Consider the following 26934-nt stretch of genomic DNA (forward strand, 5'->3'; position numbering starts at 1 on the left):
TTAGCATCTCACTCAGATGGAGGGTGGCAACTAGGTGAGAAAAATTTAGCCCTGTTGACATGGTCATGGTTTTTACATATACCCTTTTGCAGTGTAGGACGGCATTCAACAGAAGCAGCTGCCGCAGTCTTTCAAGTGCACAGGAAAGGGACTTGACTTTTACAATATAACAAACATATTGTAATTTTTACTCACTTAGATGCTGATCCTGTAAACTGCATACCTCGGTCCAGGAGAGCATTCGCTGTGAGACCCTGCTTAACAATCTAGTGGAGAAAATTTCTTATTACTTCTGTTCTAGGGGTTTTAACCTTACAACCTATATAGGAGTACATGCAATATCCTATTTGTATTTTCCCTATCGCTATGAACACTGCTACATCTATACATTTGACTTTACAGTTGAACTTACAGCTGAAATCTGTACTGATTATACAGATTTGTTTAAAAGAAAAAAAACCAAGAGCTCCACATAATTCCACATAATACTTTTAAAAACAATGCTTGAAAGCAAAACAAGGGGTCAGCATGTCTGACTGTTAACCAGGAGGTTGGTTGGTTCGAGCCCACCAAGGTACGGTTGTGGGCAGGATTTCTGCATTGCAGGGGTTTGAACTAGATGATGTTTGGGGTAACTTCCAACTATACAATTCTATTTTTCTATCAAGACACATAAGTCCTAAGTGTTCACTGGATCAATACTTTGTACAGATGTTACACAAAACCACATATTTAATAGATACAAAACGCCCTGACTGAACCTTGAAATAGAAACCCAATCAGAGCGCTTCTTCATGAAGATCAGTCTCAGGAACACTTTGAAGAGATTTACAACAGAATGTTTCAGCTCTTGTTTACTGATGCACAATTCAAACAAAATGTATGTATGGCTGTGAAGAACTGAAGTGAATTGTTTTTTGGTAAAGCAGGTATGCTAACCATTTAACAGACTCCTATGTAATTATGTATCTAACCCTAACTCATTCCCATTTCCCAAGTTACAACTTTAATTCCAACACACTTATCAATGATAATTATTTTATATAACCTCAGCACGTCATTTCAAAGTTCACCGTAACAAAGATTCACTAAAACTATGCACTCCCCATGCATTTTTTTTTACCACCCAATCAAGTGCTTGCTTTCCTTTAAATTGATTTCAAATTTACTGTGCTATTTTTTTACCTTAAAGGTTGGGACAGAAAGCTGTTCAAAAGATGAGGAACTTTCCTCACTAGTCGGAGTGTCAAGATCTAAAGGGCGATGTAAGGATGATTTAGAGGTTCTTTTGTTTGTCGGATGTTTTACTGACCAGTTAACCACTTGGTACTGGGTAAGGTAACTTTGGTAGCAGTTCATTACAGGCTGCTGGGAAGTAATTTGCTCATTCTCTGGAGCCTTCTCAGCTTCCATGACATATAAATGCTCTACAAGTTCATCTTCTACTCCCAAAGCAGAAACAAATGATGCTTGGGAGGGATGTGTTTTTATTGGTATGACTTTTGGATCGTGACTAGTTTCTCCATGCAATGTAGTAGTTAAGGGTCCTTCTACACTGTGATAGATTGAGCCTCTCCCATAATCAATTTGCTTGGCTTGTTTTCTCTTCTTTTTTCTCCCAGGATACGTTCCTGGACCTTCGTCGCTGCTTATGGGTTCAAAGTCCTCAGCTGCTGAAAAGTAGGCTTCACTATCAGCCATTGACATGCTGGAGTCCATGGAGCGATACTGATGAAATGAATTTGAGTCTGCAGAAGGGGTATATGGGAATGAACCAAAGCTTCTCCTTTGCTTTGGAGAGTCTAAGACATTTTCATCACTGCGGGAGACATCACTGCTGAACTGCACACCAGCTGGAACAGGTTGCTTATCTCCATAGAAGGCTGCAGTAAGACTTTTGGTACTTCCAAGTCGAGTAGAACATACTGATGCTTGCCGTTTCAAAGGAGATCTAAGAGGAGATTGTCCAACAGGTCTCTCTTGGAGGTTAGGAGATACAGGACTACTTTCTGAACCTTCTGCTGCAGAACTAGAAAGGGGAGAAAACATTCTTCTCAATAATGATACACATGTTCTCTATAATAAGAAGAAACTTTCCAGTTGAACAGTGGAATATGAATGATTTGAATAAATAAATTTGCGTGTAATCCATTATCACGGGATTCATGGAAGATTGCAATAAATGATTAAACAAAGGCCACAATTCCACAAACTGTGGCACCTGCTAAAGTCCCAATTTCTTTTCAATAATCTTCAGTATACAGTATATAATGGTCTGGACAGTAGCCACTATATATAATCCATACATTATATAAGCTAACGCTTCCTTTCTCCTGCCCCCCACTCCTCCAGTGCTCTACATAGCAAGGAAGCAGCAAGTCTAGACTATGGGTAGCATCAAAATGAGCCATTTTGTTAGTGCTAGGATTCCAACCTGCGCCAAATAACTTTACCCCCTCCTCTCCTTGTGCCCTCCCCAAATCTGCTCTGGAGTGTTGGAGGGAAATCCAGAATAGATTTAGGAGGCACCCATGGGGGGGATGAATGCTGCCCACAGGGAAATCTTTGCACTGCTGGAACAAGTTAGTTGGGTGTTATCCATTGCTAGCATTGCCACAGACGTTTTTACATTCTATAGCCACAGCTTCTGTTGTGTAGTAAATGAACATTGAGAAGCAGCATATTCACCTTCCATGGGCATCTTCTCTTTTTGCACCTGCCAAGAACTCCTTTTGCCCCAAGTGGTCTTCAACAGCAGAAGAAGGGCTTTCTCTATCACCTGCAAGCAAGGGGAGTGCAGCACTAGAACTACTATTCTCTTCTGAAGAGGAGGAAGAACTATGAGATCGTAGCGGTACTTGTAAATTCAGGTGCTGAGATTTTCTTTCTTCTATTCCCACAGTTCGACATTCCCAATCTTTCCTTTTAACGCCATTTGCCTTGCCTAAGAACAAAGCAAGAAAATATTATATATACAAAAGTCAATAATAAAGGTATTAGCACTTCCCCTTCGTTCTTGGTAAAAAGGATTTCCAAATAGAGGAATAAGTACATACTGTATATGTTTTGTAGAAATTGTAACAAGCAATCTATGAATCAACCCAGTTACCAATTTGGAATATCTTTGTACAGTACAACACATTATCATCTCCAATATTAGAAACTAGGCATACCAATTTAATTCTATATGTAGCAAAAATCATAACAACAACAGTATTTCAGTGACAGCTGTATGTCACTTTTCCCTCAATAATGGCTATTTTATTTACGCCACGAGCTAGCTAGTGTTAAATGGGAAATTATTTACCATGATGCTAAATAATCTTCAAAATATATTAATATTTTGTCAAGTATATACATTTGTACAGACACACACACACTAATTACCATCCATAATTTTGGGAAGCTCTTTGGTAATAATCCATTCTCCAGGCTGTAGCAAAGATTGGCCATAAAACATATCTGATTCGGCACTTGTACTTGAAAAAGCAGAGCTACTTGATGGTGTCAGCTCTTCAAGCTTGAAGAAGTCTAGTCCTGAAACTGTGCCACCGAAAAACCTACAACCTCCAAGACAGCCACACTTGTTCTTACTTCTCTTATTCTTTGTATTATCATCTGGCCATAAAAACCATAACCTAAAAAACAAAAGGTAACATTTTAAAAAGAGGCATATTTTAATTCCATGGAATAATCTCATTCCAAGTATTACTAGCCCCCAAACTTCCACAGAAATTGATGCAAATTATTTCACCCATTTAGCCAAACAAGCAAATTAATCTGCACAGATTAAGAAGGCTGGGTTGGATGTTTTTTAGAGGCAGACAGGTGCTTAAGGAGGTCAACTGTCACTAAAAATAATGGGAGCGTGAATCTAAAGACTTAGGCTATGGTATGGGGGTTGCAGCATAAAATTAAACTAACCCCCTCCCCCCCCCCCAAAAAAATCCATGGTCACTAACTCTCATGGTTTAGTACATCAATTCCTAAACATGGAGCCCATTAAATCACAATGACAAAATTCTGCCTTAGTATATTTATTCTAGTTATTAGCAAAGTATTTATTAAGATTCATTCATGCAAGATCCTAAATATAAGCACTTCACTTGTGCATCATTCAATAGTCCATTAAGCATGACCACTTTTAGACCCATAAGACTACTTAAAGACATTTTTTCACCTGTAGCTTCTCTTACCTCTTAGTTCTGTTATCATGAGTTTCCAAAAAATGTCTCTGTGCTTCATGCTTAGAATGGTGATCTGCTGCTAAAGCAACATCAGCAGTGATAAGGCCCAAATTGACTGACCCTGCTTCTAGCCAATATGCTCTCCGCAGCACTGCAGGCTGAAGGCCAACTCGGCAACTGTTCACTTGCTCAATGTATTGTCGTAGCTGGACGTCTTGAATGGCAGCACTTACACCTTCACCAACAGACTGATTGTGGAGGTTACAATTGGCAAGGCGTACAGCACCCATCTAAAAGTTAAATAGATAAAAAATAGAAACCCAGAGTACTTGCCACTGTTTTGTGTCACAACCCTCACAATCACCTTCCCCGCAAAAGGGATCTTTGCAACCAGCTGATACATTGTCACAAATGAATGGGTCCAGGGCTTCTTCAGGAGTGCTCATACCTTTCAAGACGAACCCTACCATCATTCCTTCCTGCACTGACCACATCCTGGATCAACCTGGCCACATCCCCATGGCAAGATTTAATCAGTTGAAGGTAATAAGGGTTGAGGAAACATGTGGTTGGCCACATTATCTTAGGTACCTTGTCCATGTCATCAGGCCACATCAGCTAGAACTGATTCCATGGTGTTGTGGCAGACATTACACTGGACGCCTTACTGGAGATTGCAGTGAATGTGTATGTGGCTTCAAAACCACTATGGAGGCAAGCAACCTCAAAGTGCCTTGCAAAATAGTCAGAGTGAGCTTCTGAACAATCTAAAAGTTACAAAGAAGCTCTGCTGGACAGCTTCTTGAGGACACAATGGAAACAAATAAGTGGGCGTTCTGTGCTTACCATCACACAAGTTGGCACAGTTATGTGCTTTCACTAATCTTCAGTCAGCTTCACAGTGTGTCTTTCACTCTAGCTGTTGTCCATTCTGTTTCAGCACCCACAGGTCTCTCACATACCGGAATGGGCTCCAAAGTGCAGAGAAAGCACTTGGGGACAACCAAGTCAGGAGCATGAGGCATGTCAGTATGACAAAACCTTCAACAGGGTCTCCTGATCTATCCACCAGGGAGGGGGATCCAGGGCACTCAGGAATCCGCTGGATTCCATTAGTCTCTGGGGGCAGATCCTACACAGCTGGGTCAGATTAACTCTTCCCATGTCATTTATTCAGGTCTCAGTAATACATGCCAAATTGACACCCTCATCCATAAAAAACTGGAAAAATGGAAACATGAAAACATGGGGAAATGATGTCTTATTATGCACCAACCAGGCATTAAGCAACAGCACACATAGGCAGCTGAGCACAGAGAATGAGCAACCAAGAACCCAGTCATGGGAGGAGAGAGAGAGAGAGAGAGAGAGAGAGAGGAACAAATAACCTCACTTCCATCTTCTGTGTTGACCTATCACCTCCCCATGGCTGTCTCTCCCCTACCCATGATAAATGGAATTTGGATGGCATTACCCATGTCCCTCCCTCCTCAAGTACCTCCTTCCCAAGTGCATTATGTAATATCAACAACTTATTTTAAAGAAAAGTGTAAAATAATGTTTTAGAATTACTACAGAAATGAAGGGTCATGAGATATGAAAAGAACACTTACCTTTATATTAGTGGCACAACCATGTTCTACAACGTATATATCTGCCCCATCTACTGCCAGTCGTGTCATAGTGTACTTTAATGCATCTGATGTTGGACAAGGGCCTGAGATGCAACTTATCTAAAGAAGATTTGGAACAGAAAACACAATTATGCAAAGAAAAGAAAAGAAAAGGACATAATTACATATTCTCCTTGGTATAATTTAAAAGGCATGAGAACAGTGATTATTCTTCTGTGAATGGTGGAACATGTGAACTGGATTTCCACCTTCTAAACAGTAAAATGGGTGTCCAGGGGAGGGGGTGTCTTACTTTTCTGCATAATATATTAACTTTTAAAAAAAATCCCTCTCTTCCATATTGCCATTTTGATTGCTGCAACTGCATTTCTGTTTTCCACAAAAAGGGGAGGCATGGATTTAAATAATCTATTTATTTCAGAAACTTGCATCAATCTAGTTTATGAATTCCAATGTGTGCGAAGTATTTCACCCATTTCATGAGCAAGTGGCAGCAATGGTGGTGGGGGAGGGGCTTCGCCGCAACTACTACTAATAAAGCTGAAAGGGCATTAACCTCCAAATGTTCACCTATTTCTTACATGACCAATTTATCTTACCAAACTATAACTAGAATATCATATCACACTTAGGCTTTACCTTAGCTTCACAGAAGCGACGATCAATTCCATGCTGACATATGATTACAGATTTTGGCCTTTCCAGTTCAAACTCACGGCATGCCACATGAAACACAAATGTCTGTCCCCATTCGAGCAGGCATGCAAGCTGCAAAGAGGTAAGAACATGTTAACTACAGCGAAACAGTCATTAAAATTGAAGGATTTAATAACTATTTGAAAAATGGCCCAAGAAACTGAACTTTCATGGCTTCCAATCCTTGCAACTGATTCTACAAAATGAGCTCAAAATCTTGCCCTTTATAATTATCGTTGTAATGACATACATCCTAGGTCTGCAAAAAGGGAAAGGGCAACGTACAAAGTAGCTTTTGAATGCAAGCTGCCAGGTGTGGTCAACATTTATTACCAACTATTTGCTATAGAGTTTTAACTCACTTGTACAACAGACTTGTGCTTGTGTAAAGGTGGCTTCACCTACCGCTCCCTTCCTACAGCCTGCATTCCCCAAATATCTGATCCAGAGATTTGGGGGACTATCCACAACAGGTAGGGTGGGGACAGGGGCTGCAGCGAGGAGGAGGAGGTGGGAAAGTCCCATCACACCCTCTTTTTATAAATAGCATTTGTTTGACTCCAGGTTTGTTTCTTTGTTTAAAAGCTTCCATCAATAACTTCCACTCTTCATATTCACACTAATGCAGCACACAGGAGAAACCGGAAAGGATCAACAATGGAACATTAATACTGAAAGACACTCTGCTTATTCAAAGGTGCTTAAGAAGTTGCATGACAACCAATGTACTGATTCACGTTAGTCCAACTATTTGCCAAAATACACATACAAAATAACTGGACTTGAATTTTAAAAAAGTAATTTCAGCTGGAAAAGAGGCCTATGGACTTTCCACTCTAATTTTATATACATAATATATTCAGTTACAACAAGCTTCTTATCCCTAGAGAGTATGAAGCAGCACTTTGTTGAGAAATCTTTTCAGTAAGCGTATTATTGTGAACAATTGTGCTGTTCTCACTGAAAATATATTCCACAGAAACTGAAGTGCTAAACATAATGGTTTCTCATGCAACATTTAACTACCGGTACTTCATAAAAGGGGGGGGGGGGAATGATAACGTCCATATAGAAAAAGTAAGAATGCATTCAACATGCACGTTCTCCACAAGCCTCTTTCTTCAAGTCTTTTTACAATGGGTTTTCTTCTATGCAATCAGAACCTAAACTGCCATGAATAAATGAGAACCTCCATGTTATCTACAGTAGATTCCTGAAAAAAGGAACAGAAAAGCTGACAGTGCTTTATCCACCTTTTTTTAAGTTTTACTAATGCAGTGAGATTTAAACAGATTTGCTTTTTAAAAAAATATTGTGTGGATCCAAGCCAAGTAAATTAAAGCAAACTAAACAAAGGTGCATGTGGAAGTTATTTGAAATTCCTGATGCTTATCTTCTTAAATTGTAGATAAACAAAGAGCTACATCTAACATTTTGAGGTTTCAAGATCTGAACCAACATTTACAGCCCATGTACTTCTCTTTCTTTTCTCTCTATCTAAAATTCCTTCCCTGATTATCATTTTGGAATTTCAATTCATTTTAGATGGAAACAATCATGTGAATATTCCCTTCAATATCTGGTGTTTCAGAAAAACAGCAAGGAAGCCTAAATTAGTGGCCTAACTTGTAGAAATCATAACCTAGTTTAATAAAGCCAGGATATACAAAAGTTTCAGAGACTCACATGCCACCTTTTCATGAGAGCAGGAAAACAAGCCAGAAAGCCGCACTCAACGAACACTTCCCATTACATGCAAACCATGCATTTTCATGAATGGTTTCCAAGCAAGCCAGGATTCATAAGCCAACTTTAAAGAATGGCTTCATAGTCTGGCTTGTTTGAAAGCCATTAACCATAGTTTCCCAGATTGCATGGAATGGGAAGTTATGATTAACTGGGACTTCCTGACTTGCGTCTCTGCCCATGTGAAGAAAGGAGGTATAGGGGCTGCATATGGCTTAGCGTGTTTGCATCAGGTGCTTGGTTCATGCTAAGAAAACAGTGCACACACTCAAATCCAATGCTAAGTGGCATACCTGCGGAACTGTAACTTTGGATGTCAGGCTCCCAGCTTGCACATCAATCAACCATGCATATTCTAAAGAGTCAGCTCCCAGGGGCAGACCTTCTGCTGAAAACATAGCATGAGCCCTTAGCTGCAGACCTGAAAGGCTCATATGACCCTCACGAAGAACTTCATCCACACTGGGCCTCTGTGAAGAATAAAAGACTAGTCATGTGGGGGAGAAAGCCCACTAAAATAAGCCTGCATTACCTGGCTATGGATTAATATTTTGCAACTATGCAATAGTGTCGCTCTTCTCTATGAAATAGAAAAGCAAATGTTTATAGGTTCATCAGATGCATGTAAGCTATAATTTTGCCAAAAGGCACAAATTAGATCAAGATGCTTATGACTTACTTATTTTGTTTATCTATGGTGAACGAAATAAACAGTTTAAAATAATTAATATGAGTTAAGGTTGCTGAGGCAACACATCTTTATGGAAAATAAACATGGTTGTAATGAGTGACATCCAATAGTGTCATCCCTCATGCACAATGGACTTCCATTTGCAGAACTGGACTTCCTTTTCTTTCCACCTCCCTACAGCACCCAGTGTGCCCCTGAAATTTGCTCAGAAGGTGAAGAACTGGCCAGATAGATGGGGAACAGAGTTAGTCAGCTGAAAAGAGGAGGAGGAGGAGGAGGAGGAGGAGGAGGAGGGGGAAGTTCCATCTCATCTGCTGCCGCAATGTTGATTATCACAGAATACTTGTAAGTTCAGTGCCACCACTAATGTATCTTAAGGAATAAAATGTAAACACACTGGCGAGTGCTACATCACATGTCTAAGAAAGGACAGCAGAACTGACTGACCCTTAGGAAAAAATGCTTAGAGGTTTTATTTACAGTTAAGCAGTATATAAATTTTGTTAAACAAATTGTCAAATTAACAAATCGTTGTTCAAGCAGCTTTGAAAGTATGTAGTCATAGAGAACCTTACATGAAGGCTTGAACTAGCTTCAAGAAAATGATTCACCCAATGCAGCCATGTTACCTGATAGTTGTCATTCAAGAATAAATTCAATGGTGATAACACAAGCTGTAACATAGTTTCCTTGTATCCTTTTTTCATCTCAAAGCACAACCTTTCCAAGAAAGCTGTGGGACATTCAGGGCCCTCACTGTTGCAGTGCTACAGTACAAAACATCAAAAATGCCATCAAATGTTGTTCAAAGGAATATCAAAGCTGCTCAAATAGTCAAATTACGAAAAGGACTCGCAACACTCTTCAAATACAGCAGGCCCCATAGGGAAGTAATTCAATTCCATAAATCAGCATCATATCTTAACTATTTGTGCAGATCCTTGAGTGCTGTATGGCAGAAAGTTTGTGCCCCCCCCTCCCAATACAAGCAGCAATGTCCCTATGATGGCCCATCTCTCTCTAGGGCCAAGATCTGAAAGAGTGGGCTTCTGGTTGTGACACATGCCTACATCTATGCATCGGTGCACAAGAGAGAGGGATGTCTCTTTAACACTGTCCATTGATATGGGTCTTGAAATGCAATTCAGAGACTAATTGACATTGAGTGCTCCCAAGGAAAATAAAGCTCATTTAACTCTTAATAGCTAGCTTCTTGCTAACATTCAGCTGGTCTTCTATTAGAGAAGTCTCTCCCAACAGGTACAAGTTTCCTTGTAAGCCTGGGGGGAGAGCACATATTTTTTAAGTTTAAGGCTTAGTAAAATACTCCACAAGCACCTGGCAGAAAGAAAGAGATCATCTGGGATAGTTTATAGAAAAATAGAACCAAACTCTTGATAATGAACTAATTAATAAATACAGGTAGGTAGCCATGTTTGCCTGCCATAGTCGAAACAAACAAAAAAAGTCATTCCAGTAGCACCTTAAGAGACCAACTAAGTTTGTTCTTGGTATGAGCTTTCATGTGCATCTGAAGAAGTGTGCATGCACACGAAAGCTCATACTCATAACAAACTTAGTTGGTCTCTAAGGTGCTACTGGAAGGAATTTTTAATTTTTGTTTTAATTAATAAATGTGATTATTGGCACAATACAGAAAACTGTATTGGGGGAAGAAGCACCAACAGCTTCTGTGAGACACTCACTACTTAAATGGCTGCAGCTATTTGCAGCTTTTCCATAACCTTGTGGCTACAGCAACATCACTACCAAAGAAGGGAGGGAGGAGGTGAGGAAGATGTAAAAACTGCCCTACCTCAATAACATATCTTTGTCCAGGGAACTATACATTGCTTTGCCATGTCCCTTTACAATATTTTCTATTGATGTGTGTGTACTACTTAAGTGGACACACCCAAGCTAAACATGACCAATACATCAAAGTCAGGAATTCTCTTTTTCTATGTGCGTACTTATTTTTTTTTTTAAACAACCCAGTGCACACGTGATGCTTGAGGGTAACCAAAGCACCCAAAGCACTTACCACTGGCAGTCGCCCATGCACTTTGTACACATTAACAAGCACAGTAATATCCCAAGGTCGCAAAGTTAGGGGGTGAGCATGTCTGGCTGATGTGTCGCTCTCCTTTTTGTCAGCATCAACTCCTACTGCAGTCCATCCAGAGCTTGAAGAAGTTGACATGGACAGTACGGGGCTTGAAATCACTTCCTCAAAATCAGTGTACATGTCATCTTCACCGAAATAATTTTCCTGGCAGGACCAATTAGCAAAACACATCATAAAAGAGCATAACATAAACCTTTGACACCACAATAAAGCTCCAGTCCCACAATCCATTTAAACTAATAAACAAGCTTTCGTTTTTAAACTATATATGAATAGTTAGTATGATCGGGGTTAAGTATCTTATCACATGCTTCAGAGATGAAAAGCTTCCAATTACCAGGCTTTTTAAATAACGAGGAAGGCTGGTTTGACAATACCAAGAATATATTCATTATTTATAAAGCACCCAATACTAGAGCAAAACAGAACAAACTGCAAACACTTAAAACTTGGTGGTAGACTGCTCAGCTCACATTTCTCCTATCGCCCACATGAAAAGGCAGCACACGCTGACCCATATCTACACGGAAACATCACACTCAGTTCCCCAAGCCAGAACTATCTAGACTTTCCTTCACACGGTAAAATGACTCATAGATCAAAACACTGCTTGTTCCATGTGCTTTAATAAAAGTAAGACCAGTGAGTTCATCATACCTTTATAGAAAGGAAGGCTTTCAAAAGAGGCCCATATAAAGTTATATGGGAGTCTGGAGAGAGTTCCAGTTCTACACGGAGTTTGTCCGGTGGAAGCTCTGAGGGGTCAACAGGAAGACGGGAAGAACCGGAAGGGGATATACCCCTGTCTGTCATTTTCTGTGATGGTCTCGATGCAGATAAGATTGTTTCTTCCATTTCTGACACTTGGGAATAAATGAAAATAATTTTGCACAACCAGCTAAAACATTTACGGATTTATAGTTATAAAAACTCAAGGAAGCTTTGAAGTTTGATATCAGGTGGGCAACTTCACTGCATTCCTTTCAGCACCTGCTGAAGACATTCTTATTTAGACAAGTCTACCCAGATGATTGGAAAGTCTGCAGGAGTTTTAATTTGTTTTAGTCTGATTTATTGGATTTGTAAGCTGTGTATTTTAAATTACAGCTGTAATTTTTTTTAGTGATAATTTTAATGTTTTATCTTTTGGGGTAAACTGCTTTGAGGTTTTTCCTACAATAATCAGTGGTATGTAAATTGTATTAAATAAAAAAATAAACTAATGTTTTATGCTTTTAGACCCAATCTATTCACTGAACAAAGTACGGGTTGATGCTAGAATTACTGCTATGCAGAGTAAGCCCCATGAAATTAACAGTCATGACTAATTGGCATCTATTAATTTCAGTGGGTTTACTCATAGGTAACATAGGTTAGGAAACCATGGCAGGAAAAAGGAGTCAAGAAAATTGTTATTAAGCATCTTTACTATGTACTTCTGAACAAAAAGTTTCTGCACTTTCTTGTTACTATGAGCAAAAAAAATGAGTAATAAAGTGTGCTTTTTGTCCTTCAGTCAACCACTGTCCAAGTTAGCAGAAAAGAAAAAATATATAAGCCACAAAAGTCATTAAAATAAAATGCAGGGCTCGTGTTGCTCTATCAGTGACTTCTAGATGATCAACTCACTCACTATCATATTAAGAACAATTAATATCAGACTAAGACCATCAGAGAAACAACGAATAGCATTCACCAGTACAAAAGAAAGACGCCTCAGTCATGCACTGAAAATTATTTATGGTCCAACATGTTTCAAGTTTTCTAGACGGTACAGAAACCTCAAGTTACCTTTTGAAAATATTAAACCAGTTGCCCCTGAAGAAGAGGTACAAGATGCAAATAATTTGGTATACGGCTTTAGTCAGAGACTAAAGTGACATAAAAAACCCTGATAAATTCATTAATACACGGTATTGCTTTATTCAATACTTAAGTAATCAGGACCATCTCAACCAGCCACACAAGGACTTACAAAATAGAAAAAGTAATGAGATTACTTATGAAATGGAAAAAGAAATATAATGCAACATAGAAAATGTAAAAACAAATACAAACAAATAAACTGGTTAACTTTGGTTACATGACACTTTCTAGGGGTAATGGGTTCTTGTTACTGCTCTTTTTGTAAAAAAAAAAAAAAAAATGTAACATATGAATACCTTGGAATCCAGTGCATGTAGCGTATGTTTGTATAGTGGAAAATCATAAATTGAAGTTTTTAAAAAAAGAAGGGCCAGAAGTCTTGAAACACAATGAGCTAATCAATGCATCTTTGAGGTCACCTTCCTTCCACTTTGGATAAGAACTGTACTGCTTGCATCCAAAGTATTTTGATTAAGCTCTATTTTCTCTTTCAAAATGATAACGGCTGCCATTTTCAACATTTTGAAACATAATAGGAAAAAAGTTGGCACTTACATGACTGCTTTAACTGTTCATCAGCCTTCTGGGGATAAATTGGATGCCACACATAGTCAATTGTGAGCATAATGCTTGGTACAGTCCAGCATTCAACCCAGCCAGCCCTTTAAAAAAATGCTTTATTAACCATTTCATAAAACTGAGAGAAAACACAGGAACCTATACGAATAGTAACACATTAGCTCCTTGCTACATTTTTTTATTTAGTAAGAGAAAGAGAACTCACTCTTCTTGAGTCAAGTTCCTCCACTTTTGTTTGCTTGGTTTTTGACCACTTTGACTATCAGCCGAAATGCAAGACTCAGGATTTACTTTGTTAGGGTGACAATCTTTCACCAGCATAAACAGAGAATATTTACTGGGGTGGCAGTCAGGTAGAAGTAAGTGAAGATCAAGACCTTCTCCCTGAAAAGAAAACATGAATATAAGACTTACACAATATCCATACAACAGCTTCAAACCTTTATGGAAAATACTTTTAGCCTCAGGACTGGTATTTGCCCTATACCATTTTTGTACATTACTTTTTTGAACACATTTGCAACAAAATCATTACTTTCATGCACAATTCATATATACTGTTCTCACCAATCTAAGCTGAGTGCAGAGAATAACAATTTCAAGGAATGTAATGGGGAATTTACTATTTTATTCATAGTAAATAACATAACTTGCACTCTTAAAGAACATTTTATAGAAGGAATAATACATCATAACATTTTTACAAAGAGTTATTACTGTTTTGCACAATTACATAATGTATGATAAAATCAGTTACCGTATATACCGGCGTATAAGACGACAGGGCGTATAAGACAACCCCCAACTTTTCCAGTTAAAATATAGAGTTTGAGATATACTCGACCACAGATTTTCCACCCGGCGTATAAGACGACCCCCAACATTTGATTTTCCTGGATTAAAAAGTAGTCTTATACGCCAGAATATACTGTACATTAAGGAAATTGCATATCACTGAAACCATCTCAATAAATTCACTGCAAAGCAAATAACCACATTTCCCTACTACTGTTAGTAAACTCATATATTCAAAGCTATACAAAAGGCACTATGCTTATCGTTCCAAATTGTTAATCTTCGTATTTCTATTATTATTTTTTAACTGCAAGACTACAATTGCCACTGTATGCATGCCTTTAGAATGAAGATTAAAATGCCTAGCCAAAGATATGCATGTTATGAAGAGTTATTGTCCAAGTAGAAATACAGTTATTTAAGGTTTTGGCCTTCAATTACTAATGCAGTTACTTAACATTAGTCACACCAGCACTGCCACAGTCTTTTGAGATAACTGAGTAAAAGATAAAAAGCATCGAGAATATGCACTAAAGAAAGAAAAATAAGATTTTTTAGAACAGTTGTGATGAATTATGTCTCCTCTTCTTTAAAGCTTAGGGTTTGTCTGTTTTTTGCAAAGAACAAGGAGGCATATGGAATTTATTTTTTTAATAGTAAAGCCACTTACCCTTAAAGAGAATCTAGTACTGCATGTGCTTGGAACAAAGTCAGTAAAAGGCAAGGAGAAAACTATGTTTAATGTTTCCCCACAGGCTGCAACATAAACTGCAAGAAAATAAAATGGGGGGGGGGGGTGTCAAATATTAATTATTTGTTTAAATTCTCTTAACAAATACCACACTAGTGCTTCAGCAGATATAAGAGAGGACAAAGAAAGAGCTTTTTATCATTCCTCTTCCTAAACTAATTATAAACATATATCACTCAGCTACAGAAGGTTAACAGGACAAGAAGAAAAACTGAAAGAATTTAATTCAATAGATGTCATTTATATGGATAATGAAACAGCCTTTTCCATTTTTATTAAGATTCAAAAGAACGCTAATTCAAATAGCTACACGATCCAACCACATTTTTCTCCTTACTGCAATACCAAGCACACTGATGGAGAGTGGCCCAGCCCCCCCCCATCTCTCCTGCCCCAGCCCTTCCATCCCTTCTTTCTTTCTTTTTTTTAAAAAAACCTTTACTTACAGAGTGACCCCCCCTGCTGAAAGTTGGCCTAAATTTGCATCTACATACATAAATAAGCATATGTAAATTGCAGGTGATTTGTGTCTTTTAAAGACCCAGCAACACATCTGTGCGGATCATTAAGAGAACAATGTGTCATCTGCATATTTCTGATCTGCACATGGCACAGACATGCTGCTGTAACAAAAAAGCAGGACTGCAATAAATGCAGAAGAAAGGGACTAGATACCTGCAAGAGGAGGAAAAGAAAGGTGTGGTGCCATCAACCCAGGTGGCACCAAAGAGCAATGGAGCCGAAACCTATCACACATTTTAAATATATGAGTGTTCCCACTCTTTATTTATTTATCATTTAACATATGATAGCATTCATCCAGAAAATAATTTTTAAAACTCACAACCAGCAGGGGGGGGGGGGGAAGCAGAGGAGAGTCACTCATCATCATTCATAATGAGGACCAATATGTTAAGACTATAAATGACTGGATAGAGGGTGATGAGGTGTGACCTTTTCCCAATAACAACAGTATGCGTAGTACAACAACTGGAAAAGGACAGTTTCTCAGCATAAAAAAGTATCCAGGAAGTCCAAGACGCTCACATAAATGACTGAATCATGTACAGTCATGCTGTATCCTTGTAATTGATAGATTCAGGACATTTGGGAAGGCTATAACCTGAACCACCTGGTCACTGCCCTCAATGAAAAGTCATCTGGCATTGAAAACAGTGTGCTCACTACAAGCAGAGCCCTGAAAATGGCAGCACAGGCCAAATATATCATCAGGCCACACTGGTGCCCAGAATCCTCTGCATGGACATGGGTTGGGCCTGCCACCCCTTCTTGCATTCCTGACTTGGGTTTTTTGTCAAAACTGTTGGATTTCCATCTGCTTATTCATACGGCACATAAGCCACTCTTGTCACCTCTGAATTCATTGAGTTTTGGAACACTCCTACTTGGAACAAGAGAGGAGGCATCTTAGAATTTTGTTTGTACCTACTTCCATTCCTCTTTTGATGAGTTAATACCTCTTCAATATCAATTGCTTTCTAAATGACAATAAAGGACAAGTGATACCCTCAATGTTAAGGAATGTCTGAGAAAGGACACCCAATGAACATATGAGAACCAGCTACCCTAACAGGCATGGCAAATCCATACTTCCTGGTTAATTTCTGTGGAGCAATCTTTAAAATATACAATTAGCTACACTGAAAAACAGTGGAAATTTAGTGACTTAGGAACTGGAATCTATTAGTAGAACTAGCAAATGGTGCTGCTACATCAGGGATTTAAAGGCTTTTACAATTAAAGGGGGAAAGGAGCTGAATATTATCTTCAGATAAGAAGGAATTTGTTTTGGTTAAGCATGTATTACTGCTGCATATGGAAAGGAATGTAGCATGCCTGCTTTAAAATATTCTCACCATTTTCCTGTTGTTTTGTGGAACAATCAATCCAGTTGTGCTGATTTGCTGCCCAAATCATTTCAAATTGATGAAACATGATTTTAAAATTCCATGAATAGGGAACAAATGAGAAGATATCAGGAGCACTGTCACTAGACCAGTCCTGAATCAAATCTAAAAATAAAGAAGACGTGTTACTGCAAGTCACTAGTGGGAAAAGACAATTGTAAAACTGATTATATTTTGTTGCATTAAAAAGTCAGCTTCTTTACCTTTTTGCTGCATAATGCACTAAAAAAAACAAAAACCCTGCCCTGTTGCAGTTTTAATCTATGCATTTCCCCCCTCAAAAATAAATCCCAATCTGTTCAATGGGATTAGTTAAGTATGCAAAGGACCACACTGCAAAAAAATTAAGCACCTATTCCTGCAATAACAGCAACAGTGATATCCAGCAATGGCCATTCTTTAGTGGAATGGACTTCAGCTAAAATAATGGGACTTGCCCTTCCTTTCCTCCCTCGCTGCAGCACTGCCTCCCTGCCCTCCCATTCATCTTTAAATTCTGCCCTTTGGATCAGATTTGGAAAGAGGAAGATGTCCTGCTATGCAAACAAAACCCCAGCTCTACTACTTTAAATATGCAGTTAAAGGCATTTGTGGGAAAGAGAAATACACGTTTTGCTTCATTCCCAGTACTGTAATCCAAACAGTCATTTTCAAAAATCTTAACTTCTGTAGTAGTCTCATAGACTGCAAAAGTCAGTTTTAGTATTGTGTTTCCATTTTAGAATTTTGACTTCAGTTTTAAATAAGTATATTTCGGAAGGCAAGAAATAATACACTTGAATGAGCTAACAAAATTTAAAATATTACAAGTGCTGAACATTATGCAATTAAAGTAGTCCAACATTCTTTCCCTTTTTTTGCAAAAAGAAGCAAAAATGACTTTGGAAATCACTTCTGCTTCTCATTTATTTCATTTTAACTTCATGTTTAGCTTAGGGTGTTTATGAAATGAGCTGCATTTACAGAAAGCTTTAATTATAAAAAGAATTAAATCTAATGTTTTATAATTTGAAAACACAGCTGCAATTTTACACAGCTCAACTTCTATGGAATATTGCGGGATTACAAAGTAACATAAAAGACAGCCACTTGAAAAGTAAACAGTCAGTTACTATTACAAATGTTGTTTTGTCCTTGTTTGTTTAGAGCTTTTGAATAGTGCTTGCTTATTAAACAGAAAGCAAAACAACAGGCTTGTATGGCCCAGGAGGATGGGGATAGGGGTGGGGTTGAAGGGATGAGAGATTTGTTAATATTTCTAATTTAACACAAACATATGCATCATGACAGTATAATTTCTGTGAAACAAGAATCATTTAGATGGCCAGTGCACCAAAACCTCCTTACTGAAACTGCTACGCAGGCATGTATTTTCATGCTCTTGTGATTATAAAAAAAATTCCACAGATGGGTTCAATGACTAAAGTAATAGGGAGTGAACAAGAAAATAGTATATATTTGTAACAATTCTGAATAAGCATACATCTATACAAAAACACACCCCATACAGATGTTGATACTATTTGAAAAATATGCAAAGTACACAAAAACAGAAGAGTTACCTGAAAAGAAACTTTTCTGAGCAAATATAAAATGGTAGGTTGCTTTGTAAACTTCAACTTCACACTGCCATGCCTGTGGCATGTTCCATATCCGGGGGTAGCAGGCATTAATATGAAACTAAACAAAATAAACAACCAGCAGGATTAACTCTTAATATGGTGATCAACAACCAAAATTAAATGACAACTGTGTAATCAATGAGTAATTTAAAAATTCTTTCTTTCTAACATGGGCAGAGAGTTAACCCAGTTTACTAATGTTTAAGTCTGTCAAGTTAAAAGGTCAATTCCCACATGATTTATCTAAAAACATTATAATAAATCAACTCAAACTACAGTATGTAATTTCGCCATCTGCTTTCACTGCAAAAATATAAAGTAGCTTTCAACCTAGTTTTTTGTATTAAAAAAAGGACACACCCCCAGTGGCGGAGCTACATTCTCCGGCACTGGGGGTGGGGAGCAGGCGGGGGTGTAGCTGGCACGCATCCGGGGGGCATGGCACGCCATCCACAGGGGCGGGACACGTATATTAGGGGCATGGCGCACTGCCCAAAGGGGTGCAGCATGTGTTCTGGGGGCGTGGTGTACCGCCCGCAGGGGTGGGACGCCCAGCGCGGGTGGGGGGGCAGCCGTGATGGAACCCCCCGGGATCACGCCAATGGGGGTGGTGCACTCCTATCGCCCCCACCTTCCTCTGCCCCTGCACACCCCTGTACAAGCGGCCTGCTAAATCTGGAAGACCAGATTCTGAAACAGCAACAATTTTGCAGAACTGGTATGGTATCTTGAAATGTGCAGCAAGTTCCAGAGGCTACAATTGGCAAGATGGGATGTTCACAAAGACAGTCTGTGACAAATCCTCATACTGGCTGAAGGATCAGAAGGGACTTTGTGGGCAAGGCAGACTGAATGAAAAGTTCCAGAAGGCAGGATTAAGCTAAGCCTGATACAGTAGCTCCACAATCAGAATCTCTGTGCTGTTTGGTTGGTTTGCTACTTTGCAGTCCAATGTGGATGCTCTGAAGACCGGGAAAGGGTAATAATGAAGGGAAAGAATCCTTAACACGCACCCAGGCTAGACCTAGCCAGCGTAGTCTCTGTGGGGCTGCTCTCAAAAACTGCAATCTGCAGCTGATACAGAATGTAGCAGCCTAGAACCTATATACCAAAGAAGTGAATATCCAAAATCACTGGTTCCAGCTTAATTTTTTTTAAATCCCTCAACTCCTCATTTTTTCCAATAATTCCTTACATTCAAGTAAGTTTGAAAGCAAATTACAGTAGAAATCACTCAGATGCTAATGCAAAATAATACTTACTGCTAACATTTCTGCTTCTAAGAGAGTCCGGAACTGCATACTGCTGGTGGCATCTATATGCAAAAGCTGTCCTTTAATAGTGGGAGAGTAACCTAGTAAACAGAACCAAAAAATTCAAGAATTTCCACTATGTCTTTTTTTCATTTTTTTTTAAAAATGTAGTGGTCCCTCCAGTCTATCAGTGCTAACCACATAGCATGGGCTAATAGGATTTAAAATTAAGATTTTTAGATGAGTCTTCTACTCGGTTAAAAAAAAAGAATCTGATGCTGCAAGGGGGCGGAGCATCTGATGAATACACAGTACAATTTTCCTTATCTACAGTGTTTTGAGAAATGAATCTATCATGTCCCTGCAATAGGAAAATGTGTAAAGTAGTATACAAAGAATACAACCAAAGGTGTCATATCTTGAGTTCATCGCTTATTAATTCAGAATGATCAGCATGATAAGTTCTGCAGTGCTCCAGATCAGTGTTTTTCAACCACTGTTCCGCGGCACACTAGTGTGCCGCGAGATGTTGCCTGGTGTGCCGTGGGAAAAATTGAAAAATTCCCTCGCGGGGGCTTGGGAACCACCACCTTCTTGGGGTCTTCTGCCCCAGTTTGAGGCGGCGGCGGCGGAGGCAACGGAGGCGGCAGAGTCGGCTTCTTGAAATCCCCCATTCCTTCACAGCTCTCCTTCGCGGGATCCGCCATTTTAGCAGGCCCGGTTCTCAAAGCGTCCCCCCGCGGAAACCACCGCCGTCACACTTTGGTTCCGGGAAGGGAGTCACCATCTTCGAGGGCTCGGCCTTTGCACGCGCCCTCCCGCGGGGGTAAGTGGGTCCCGAGTTTATATGTTCGCATGTGTGCCTGTGCGCGCGCTCTGCTACCTAAAGGCTGGAAATCCACATGGCATTTTTATTATTACAAGCGAGGGGGAGAGAAGAATGGAGGGTCGGGAGCGATATGCCTCTGGATGCCAGCTGCTGGGAGAGAGCGCCGCCGCCTCACTCAGGTCGCCCTTGTGGGCTACCCTCGGGGGCACCCGGCTCACCGGTGGCTTTTGACTTGAATCAACAGGGCTCCTTGCTGTTCTTGCGGAGGGCTCCTGGTTGTGGGCATCCTGGTCAAACCCGTTTCCTTGCATGGCAGGGGTCAGATTAGATGGCCCCTCCGTCAGGACCCCTTCCAACTCTGCTGTTCTATGATATGGAGGGTGGTCACCTGAGAGACTGAGAAGGGCGCGGAAGGCTTTCCTGGCTGCCTTTGAAAGACCGTGTGTCTCTCTCTCTGTGTGTCTGTACAGGAAACCTGTGCACCCTTTGCCTGAGTGGAAATTTATTGGGCACGCTCAAACGACCTCTCCTTTTCACCTGGAGTAGCTCCCACAATGGGGCAGGTTTGCTTCACTTTGCAGGTGTTGTTGATTTTGTTTGAACCCTCAACGTTCTTGTAGCCTGCCTCTGCACTAGAAAGTCAGCCCACTTTCCCTCTGAGCCTCCTTTAGTATGTGTTGTTCAACTGTCACTAAAATGAGGACACAACTTTTGCAATACAGGGACATGGTGAATACTTGCAGTGTGCAGATACCTACTTACCTGCTCTCATATGTGAAGCAGTTCTTAAAACGACTTGCCTTTAGCACATATGTATCTGAATAAAGAAGCACCCTGCTGCAGCACAGCAACATTTTCACATGTAAATGTGCCAGTGAGGAGAATCTGTGCCCCCACCTACTCCTTTTGTCTGGTGTTCCCCAGGCAAACAATCTAAACCAGGGGTCCCCACCATTTTGGGGCCTGGGGACACATTGGGAAATCTAAGAAGTGGTAATGAGCATGTTATAAGAACTTAATGTCTCAAATATATAAATAAAATGTACAAGGTAAACACGTACACAAATATATAAACCACATGTCTGGAAAAGTACAGGAAGACAGTCCTGAAACCATTTTGACTCTCCCAAACTGACCAAATGTTTCTCTGCGAGGAGGGAGAAAATGTTAAAACCTCCCCAAGTAATTATAAAATACTTTCTTTGTGTTTATTTGATTCCTATTCAAGAGAATTACTTTATATATAGTTAATATAGGCACAGAGTTAATTTTTTTAACATTTTCTAATGGTGGTGTGCCTCGTGATTTTTTTCATGAAACAAGTGTGCCTTTGCCCAAAAAAGGTTGAAAAACACTGCTCCAGATCATTCATATATTTAAAAAGTAAAACTGTATCTGGTTCCCAAGAAGATAGCACTGGAACTAAAGTTCACAAATCTTAAGAAAGTACAGAAGCTAACAACAAAAAAATTGTTAACAACGAATGCAAGCTGTGTACAGACATAGATCCACAGACTGTAGGTTCAAATGGGACCACGAGGGTCATTTAGTCCAACCCCTTCCAATGCAGGAATGATTGAGAAAATTCTTTGGTATTACTGAAACTCAACCCTAACACCCATAATCTTATTAGACCAGGTTTCTGCAAGTAACTGCTGTTCTGGAATTATTTCAACATAAAACACTTTCAGTCTCAACCTACCATCTTCTGCTACAGTCATGGGAATGTTAACCTCCAAATAAGAGCCTGCTCCAACATTTACATGAACAGCATTAGTTTCCTGCCAATAAAAACCAGACATTATTTTGATTATTTGAACTCAGACTACATCACGCCTCATGTTATCACTTTAGAAACTTCCAGGATTTATGAAAGGGAACTAGTAGGCCCCAGCTGATTAAAAGCTTGATATAAATTTAAAAACTTTTTAAAAAAAACCTCAATGAAGCTGAAGAAAAGCATGAGGAGTATTCATCTAAGGCTATAAGAAGAGCAACAGATAACAGCTAGACAAATTAATGTTTCCTAATGAACAGAATACTATATTTAGTGGTTATGATCCAACAGTCCTCGCCAAGGTGTGAAATTTCACTTTGTGGAATTTTATTCACAACCAAACGGGTGGAAGTATTGTTAGTAATTTAGGTAACATATTTTGGTAGGTTATGATTTATGTGATCAGCCAAAATATATTGGATATGAATATTTACATATATTCAAACACAGAATGACAAACAAAGAAAATTCCATTTTATTTCAGAAGACATCTTTCAAAACTGAAATAATGTTTTATGAAAGACTACTCTAAAAAATATACATGTATATTCCCAAATCTCACGTGTAAACATGTATTTCTTATTTACCCTATTTTTTGTGAAGAGCAGATCAATAGTGGCATCTGCAATGATATTCATACGGAGCTCAAAAGCAAGGATTTGTCTTGGCTTCCCAGGCTGCGGAATTTCTGACACTTTCATGACTTGGTAATCTGGCGGGAAAAAGAATTTCCACAAACAGTCCCTACGAAACAGCAGAATATTAATTCAGTTATTCATCTAGAAACGAATATGAGCTATTTATACATTTTCTCTAAGACACAGCACAGAAGGAGCAAGAACATGAACTGGAGAGTGAAATATACATGTTTTGCTATATTTCTCAAAAGGCTTGATTAGTGAAGCTATATTCCAGATTTATCTTAAGGCACTATAAAATTCAATTACCCTAGAAACTGAAAATAGAAATAAGAAAACAAAAAGATTTACACAGCTGACCTTGTGAAGTTAACTAATGAGATTTTAAATAAATCAATGTTATTTGAAAGTTACAGCAAGCATCCAACAAATGCTAATGTCAAAATATAAGAACCTCCTATAGAAGATCCACTGCTTCCTCTCAACAGTGCACATCAACTCAAATAAAATGCAATTCTGTACAGAACCCAATCCTGCTCCCCAGAGCAATAAAGGTTAACAGGCTGTAGAAGTGAAGCATGCTATCTATCCCTGCCTTGTTCAGCACAACTTACTCAAGATGAAGTTGTTGAACTTCAACAAAATTGTCCAGAGAAGGGGTGGAAAGCTACAGACCTTGGCCTAGTTTTATTGCAGGGGGAGCCAGGATGAAGAGGGGGAGAGGGGGGGGAACAGAATGGGGGAAAGCCAAAATGGATGAAGCAATGGAAGGTGGAGAAAACTCTCTGCAAGCAAGCAATATAGACCTATGGCAAGTGGGGTTTAACTCTCCCCTGACAGCCCACTGCATGGAGAGAAACAGAAAGAAAGTGGTGCATCTATTTTTTGCTTTATAACTTTCTCCCCCACTGTTGACTTTGGCCCTACCCACCACTGCCAAGGAAATGCAGCCTTCAGTAGAAAGAAAAAGTTATCCATTCCAGACCCTGAGATCATAATCTGAGGCCCTTATTCGTGTGCCCCCTCCACAAGAAATTTGAAGGGTGGCAACACAATAACAGGCCTTTTCTGCAATGTGGAATGCTCTCCCCAGAGATGCTCACCTGACACCATCGTTATATAACTTCAGGTGCCAGGCAAAAACTTCCCTCCATAACCAGGTCTTTGGCCTTTTATCTGTAGCCATTTAAAAGTGGGAGGGGTGTTTTTAATGTATTTCTTTTTTCTCTTTCTTTTAATGTATCTATATGGGTTTTTTTATCTGGTTGGTTGATTGATTGAAGTTGCTTTGGGCAAGATAAAGTGACTAACAAACTCAATAAGTAACAAAATAATAAGAATCGTTCTGAAATACCTATCTGCTTTTGAAAAGCCAAGTTATTTTCCTCAAACAGGTGAACAGCACAGTGGACCCAGTGGCAGCCTTACATAAAGTTATTCTTCAAGAATCAGGAAGGAAAATCCCTACGAACAGATGAAATGGGTTTCCAGGGAAGCTCTACTGTTCATTCACCACTGAACACTTGATCAGAGTTGTCTTATAAAAGAGGTATATGAGACCTCTGTAGCTCAAAACTTTTAGAAGACATCTGGTGCAAAGGCCTTCCTTTTAAAATTATCAAACTGGGATATGTCTAATCTCTGAACAAACAGCTAGACTCTAAACATGCAGGTGCATGAACATGGGTGTGAACTACAAAGAAAGCAAAATTCATAACAGAGTATAATACAGGCAAACATTTTATTTTTTTTAAAGGGTTGATGTCCTCAAACTCTAGGCACAAGGAAGTAGCTAGGACAACTTTGCTGGAAAATCTGTTTTGATTATATTCTTCCTTTTTTACAGTAGATATAAACAGAACAATTAAACAACAGTACCTTTGCCTGTCAGCCCATGGACCATAGTTGAAATCTGTTCCTTTGCCACAAACTATATCTAATCCCCAACAGGGCGGGAGGTCTTGCAATTTACTATCCTCATTACTTGTTTCTCCCTCATTAGTTTCCTCTGATTCTTCTGGTACAAGCCCTGTATTTTAGAAAACAGCAGAAGCATTTTAAATATAACAAATATTCAAGAAACATATCATCTGTAAACTGCTACCAATTAACATAGAACCATTTACTTACTACTATGCCATTAATATATGCAGTGCTTTTTTCCCTAGAAAAATGGTACAGGAACGTTTCACTGTCCCTCCTGCTTGTGCGGCAGCCGAAGACACAGGGCTGCTCCGTGGATGGGCACAACTAATGAGCAGGGAAGAAGCTTCTGCAAGCTGCCTTGTCCCTCCTGCTTGCATGAAAACTAGTTAAAACTAACTACCAGGGACTAGAGGGGCTGAGATGCTTCGGGGTGACTTGAATACCCCCTTCCCCCATACTATTTTCCCAATCTAAAAATGCCTACTTAGCAGCTGTGTACTAAGCAATTATGAGAACGATGTACCTGTAACAATTTTTAGCCTCTTAGCAGAAATTGAACTTACCTGGTTCATCCATATAATAGTAGATATCAACATCATTTGATTGCATCACAACAAAACCTTCACCCATTAATCTTGGCGGTCTGTTAAAGAAGAAAAGGGGGGTGGAATATAAACACTGTACACTCTATTTGGGTGAGCTAAACAGGAGCCCAGGTTCAGATCCACATTGCACCAAACCATGGTTCAACTCAATTCAGCAGCAAAACAACCAAGGAGGATGATATGCAAACCAGAGAACAGAATTGTTGCAGATTGTACTTTTTGATTTTATGACCACTTGATCCCATTTTACCCTCAGCGATAACACTTCATGTATCTGATGTAGTAGTCCACAATCAATCAGTTAAATGTTTAAATGACTAATTCCACTGGTAGTTGTCAACTTTCTGTAAAAAGAAATTCTGTAACACTATTTTGAAAACACACCAGGCTAGTTTAAAACTCCGATTGCTATAATGAATTTATTAAGATATCCAGTTAGATCAAAATTGACATCTAAATCAAGATAATCCAATGTCAGTCAGCCATAATGGCAAAACTCTTATTTAAATTTTCACCTTCTATGCTGAAGACTTGATTTGCCTTTCTTTTGCTTTACCCTTGCTCTATATTCACTCTTTTAATTTGTTAATAGTTTTCCAGCTAAAATAGAATCTGAGCCCATAGGGACAGACCATCTTCAGTAATTAGACCAATAGGTGTAACAAATCCATACAAAAAAGAGCAAAACAATGTTACCCTGAGAATGATATCCACATATTATAACTATAAAGGAAATATTCAGTTATTTTGTGACTTTCATATGAAATAATTCCCCCAAAATGTAATTATTTTAGCCAATTAATTGAGCCATGTGTAGTAGCTTTACTCCTTAAACATGACCTTGCTAAAGCAATACATGATAATTTCAGAATAAACCTTCTCACTGTGCTGTCTCACATCACACTTAATTTGTAGTCAATAGAAAGCCAGTGTTGCCTCAATTGGTCATTTGCTTTACTGCAAGTTTTAAACTATACAATTATTAATTTAGTTTGGCAATTTTGTTTGCTTAGTATGTTTATATATGTTCACTTTCACAATGGTGGGTGGATGATGCAAATAAATTATCCATCAATTAATCTGTGAGGTAGAAAGCCTAATTTTTATAAGATGTGCATGCAGTAATATTAAAGTTTGCAATAGTTCACCATGACTTGGATCCAGACATACACTTTCATCTCACTGAAATCAATGGGACAAGTTAGTTATCATGAACTTAAATTCCATGGATTTCAGTGGGTCTAAAACGTGACTAACTTAGTATGGATTCAACCCTACTGATT

General features: G+C 39.1%; 1 protein-coding gene across 12 annotated transcripts in view; it reads right to left on the minus strand.

The window, feature by feature from the left end:
- The window catches only part of KIAA1109 (KIAA1109 ortholog), a 108231-nt gene that overhangs the window by 60254 nt on the left and 21043 nt on the right, over positions 1-26934 (minus strand). For 11 of the 12 annotated variants that reach the window (XM_033159753.1, XM_033159742.1, XM_033159752.1 and 8 more), the window contains exons 9-29: positions 25610-25689; positions 24999-25149; positions 23070-23226; positions 22408-22486; positions 19886-19977; positions 18564-18681; positions 16951-17106; positions 14993-15090; positions 13733-13911; positions 13504-13610; positions 11740-11945; positions 10999-11226; positions 9584-9721; positions 8557-8733; positions 6461-6589; positions 5801-5920; positions 4197-4477; positions 3388-3638; positions 2689-2944; positions 1186-2029; positions 196-266 (exon numbers count right to left, since the gene is read on the minus strand). In XM_033159753.1, the coding sequence (XP_033015644.1) occupies positions 196-266; positions 1186-2029; positions 2689-2944; positions 3388-3638; positions 4197-4477; positions 5801-5920; positions 6461-6589; positions 8557-8733; positions 9584-9721; positions 10999-11226; positions 11740-11945; positions 13504-13610; positions 13733-13911; positions 14993-15090; positions 16951-17106; positions 18564-18681; positions 19886-19977; positions 22408-22486; positions 23070-23226; positions 24999-25149; positions 25610-25689 (3918 nt within the window). The remainder of the gene's footprint in view (positions 1-195; positions 267-1185; positions 2030-2688; positions 2945-3387; positions 3639-4196; positions 4478-5800; positions 5921-6460; positions 6590-8556; positions 8734-9583; positions 9722-10998; positions 11227-11739; positions 11946-13503; positions 13611-13732; positions 13912-14992; positions 15091-16950; positions 17107-18563; positions 18682-19885; positions 19978-22407; positions 22487-23069; positions 23227-24998; positions 25150-25609; positions 25690-26934) is intronic. The other variant, XM_033159746.1, reaches the window with a different exon arrangement.

This window comes from Lacerta agilis, chromosome 9 (assembly GCF_009819535.1).
Source record: "Lacerta agilis isolate rLacAgi1 chromosome 9, rLacAgi1.pri, whole genome shotgun sequence".
Taxonomy (NCBI): Eukaryota; Metazoa; Chordata; class Lepidosauria; order Squamata; family Lacertidae; genus Lacerta; species Lacerta agilis.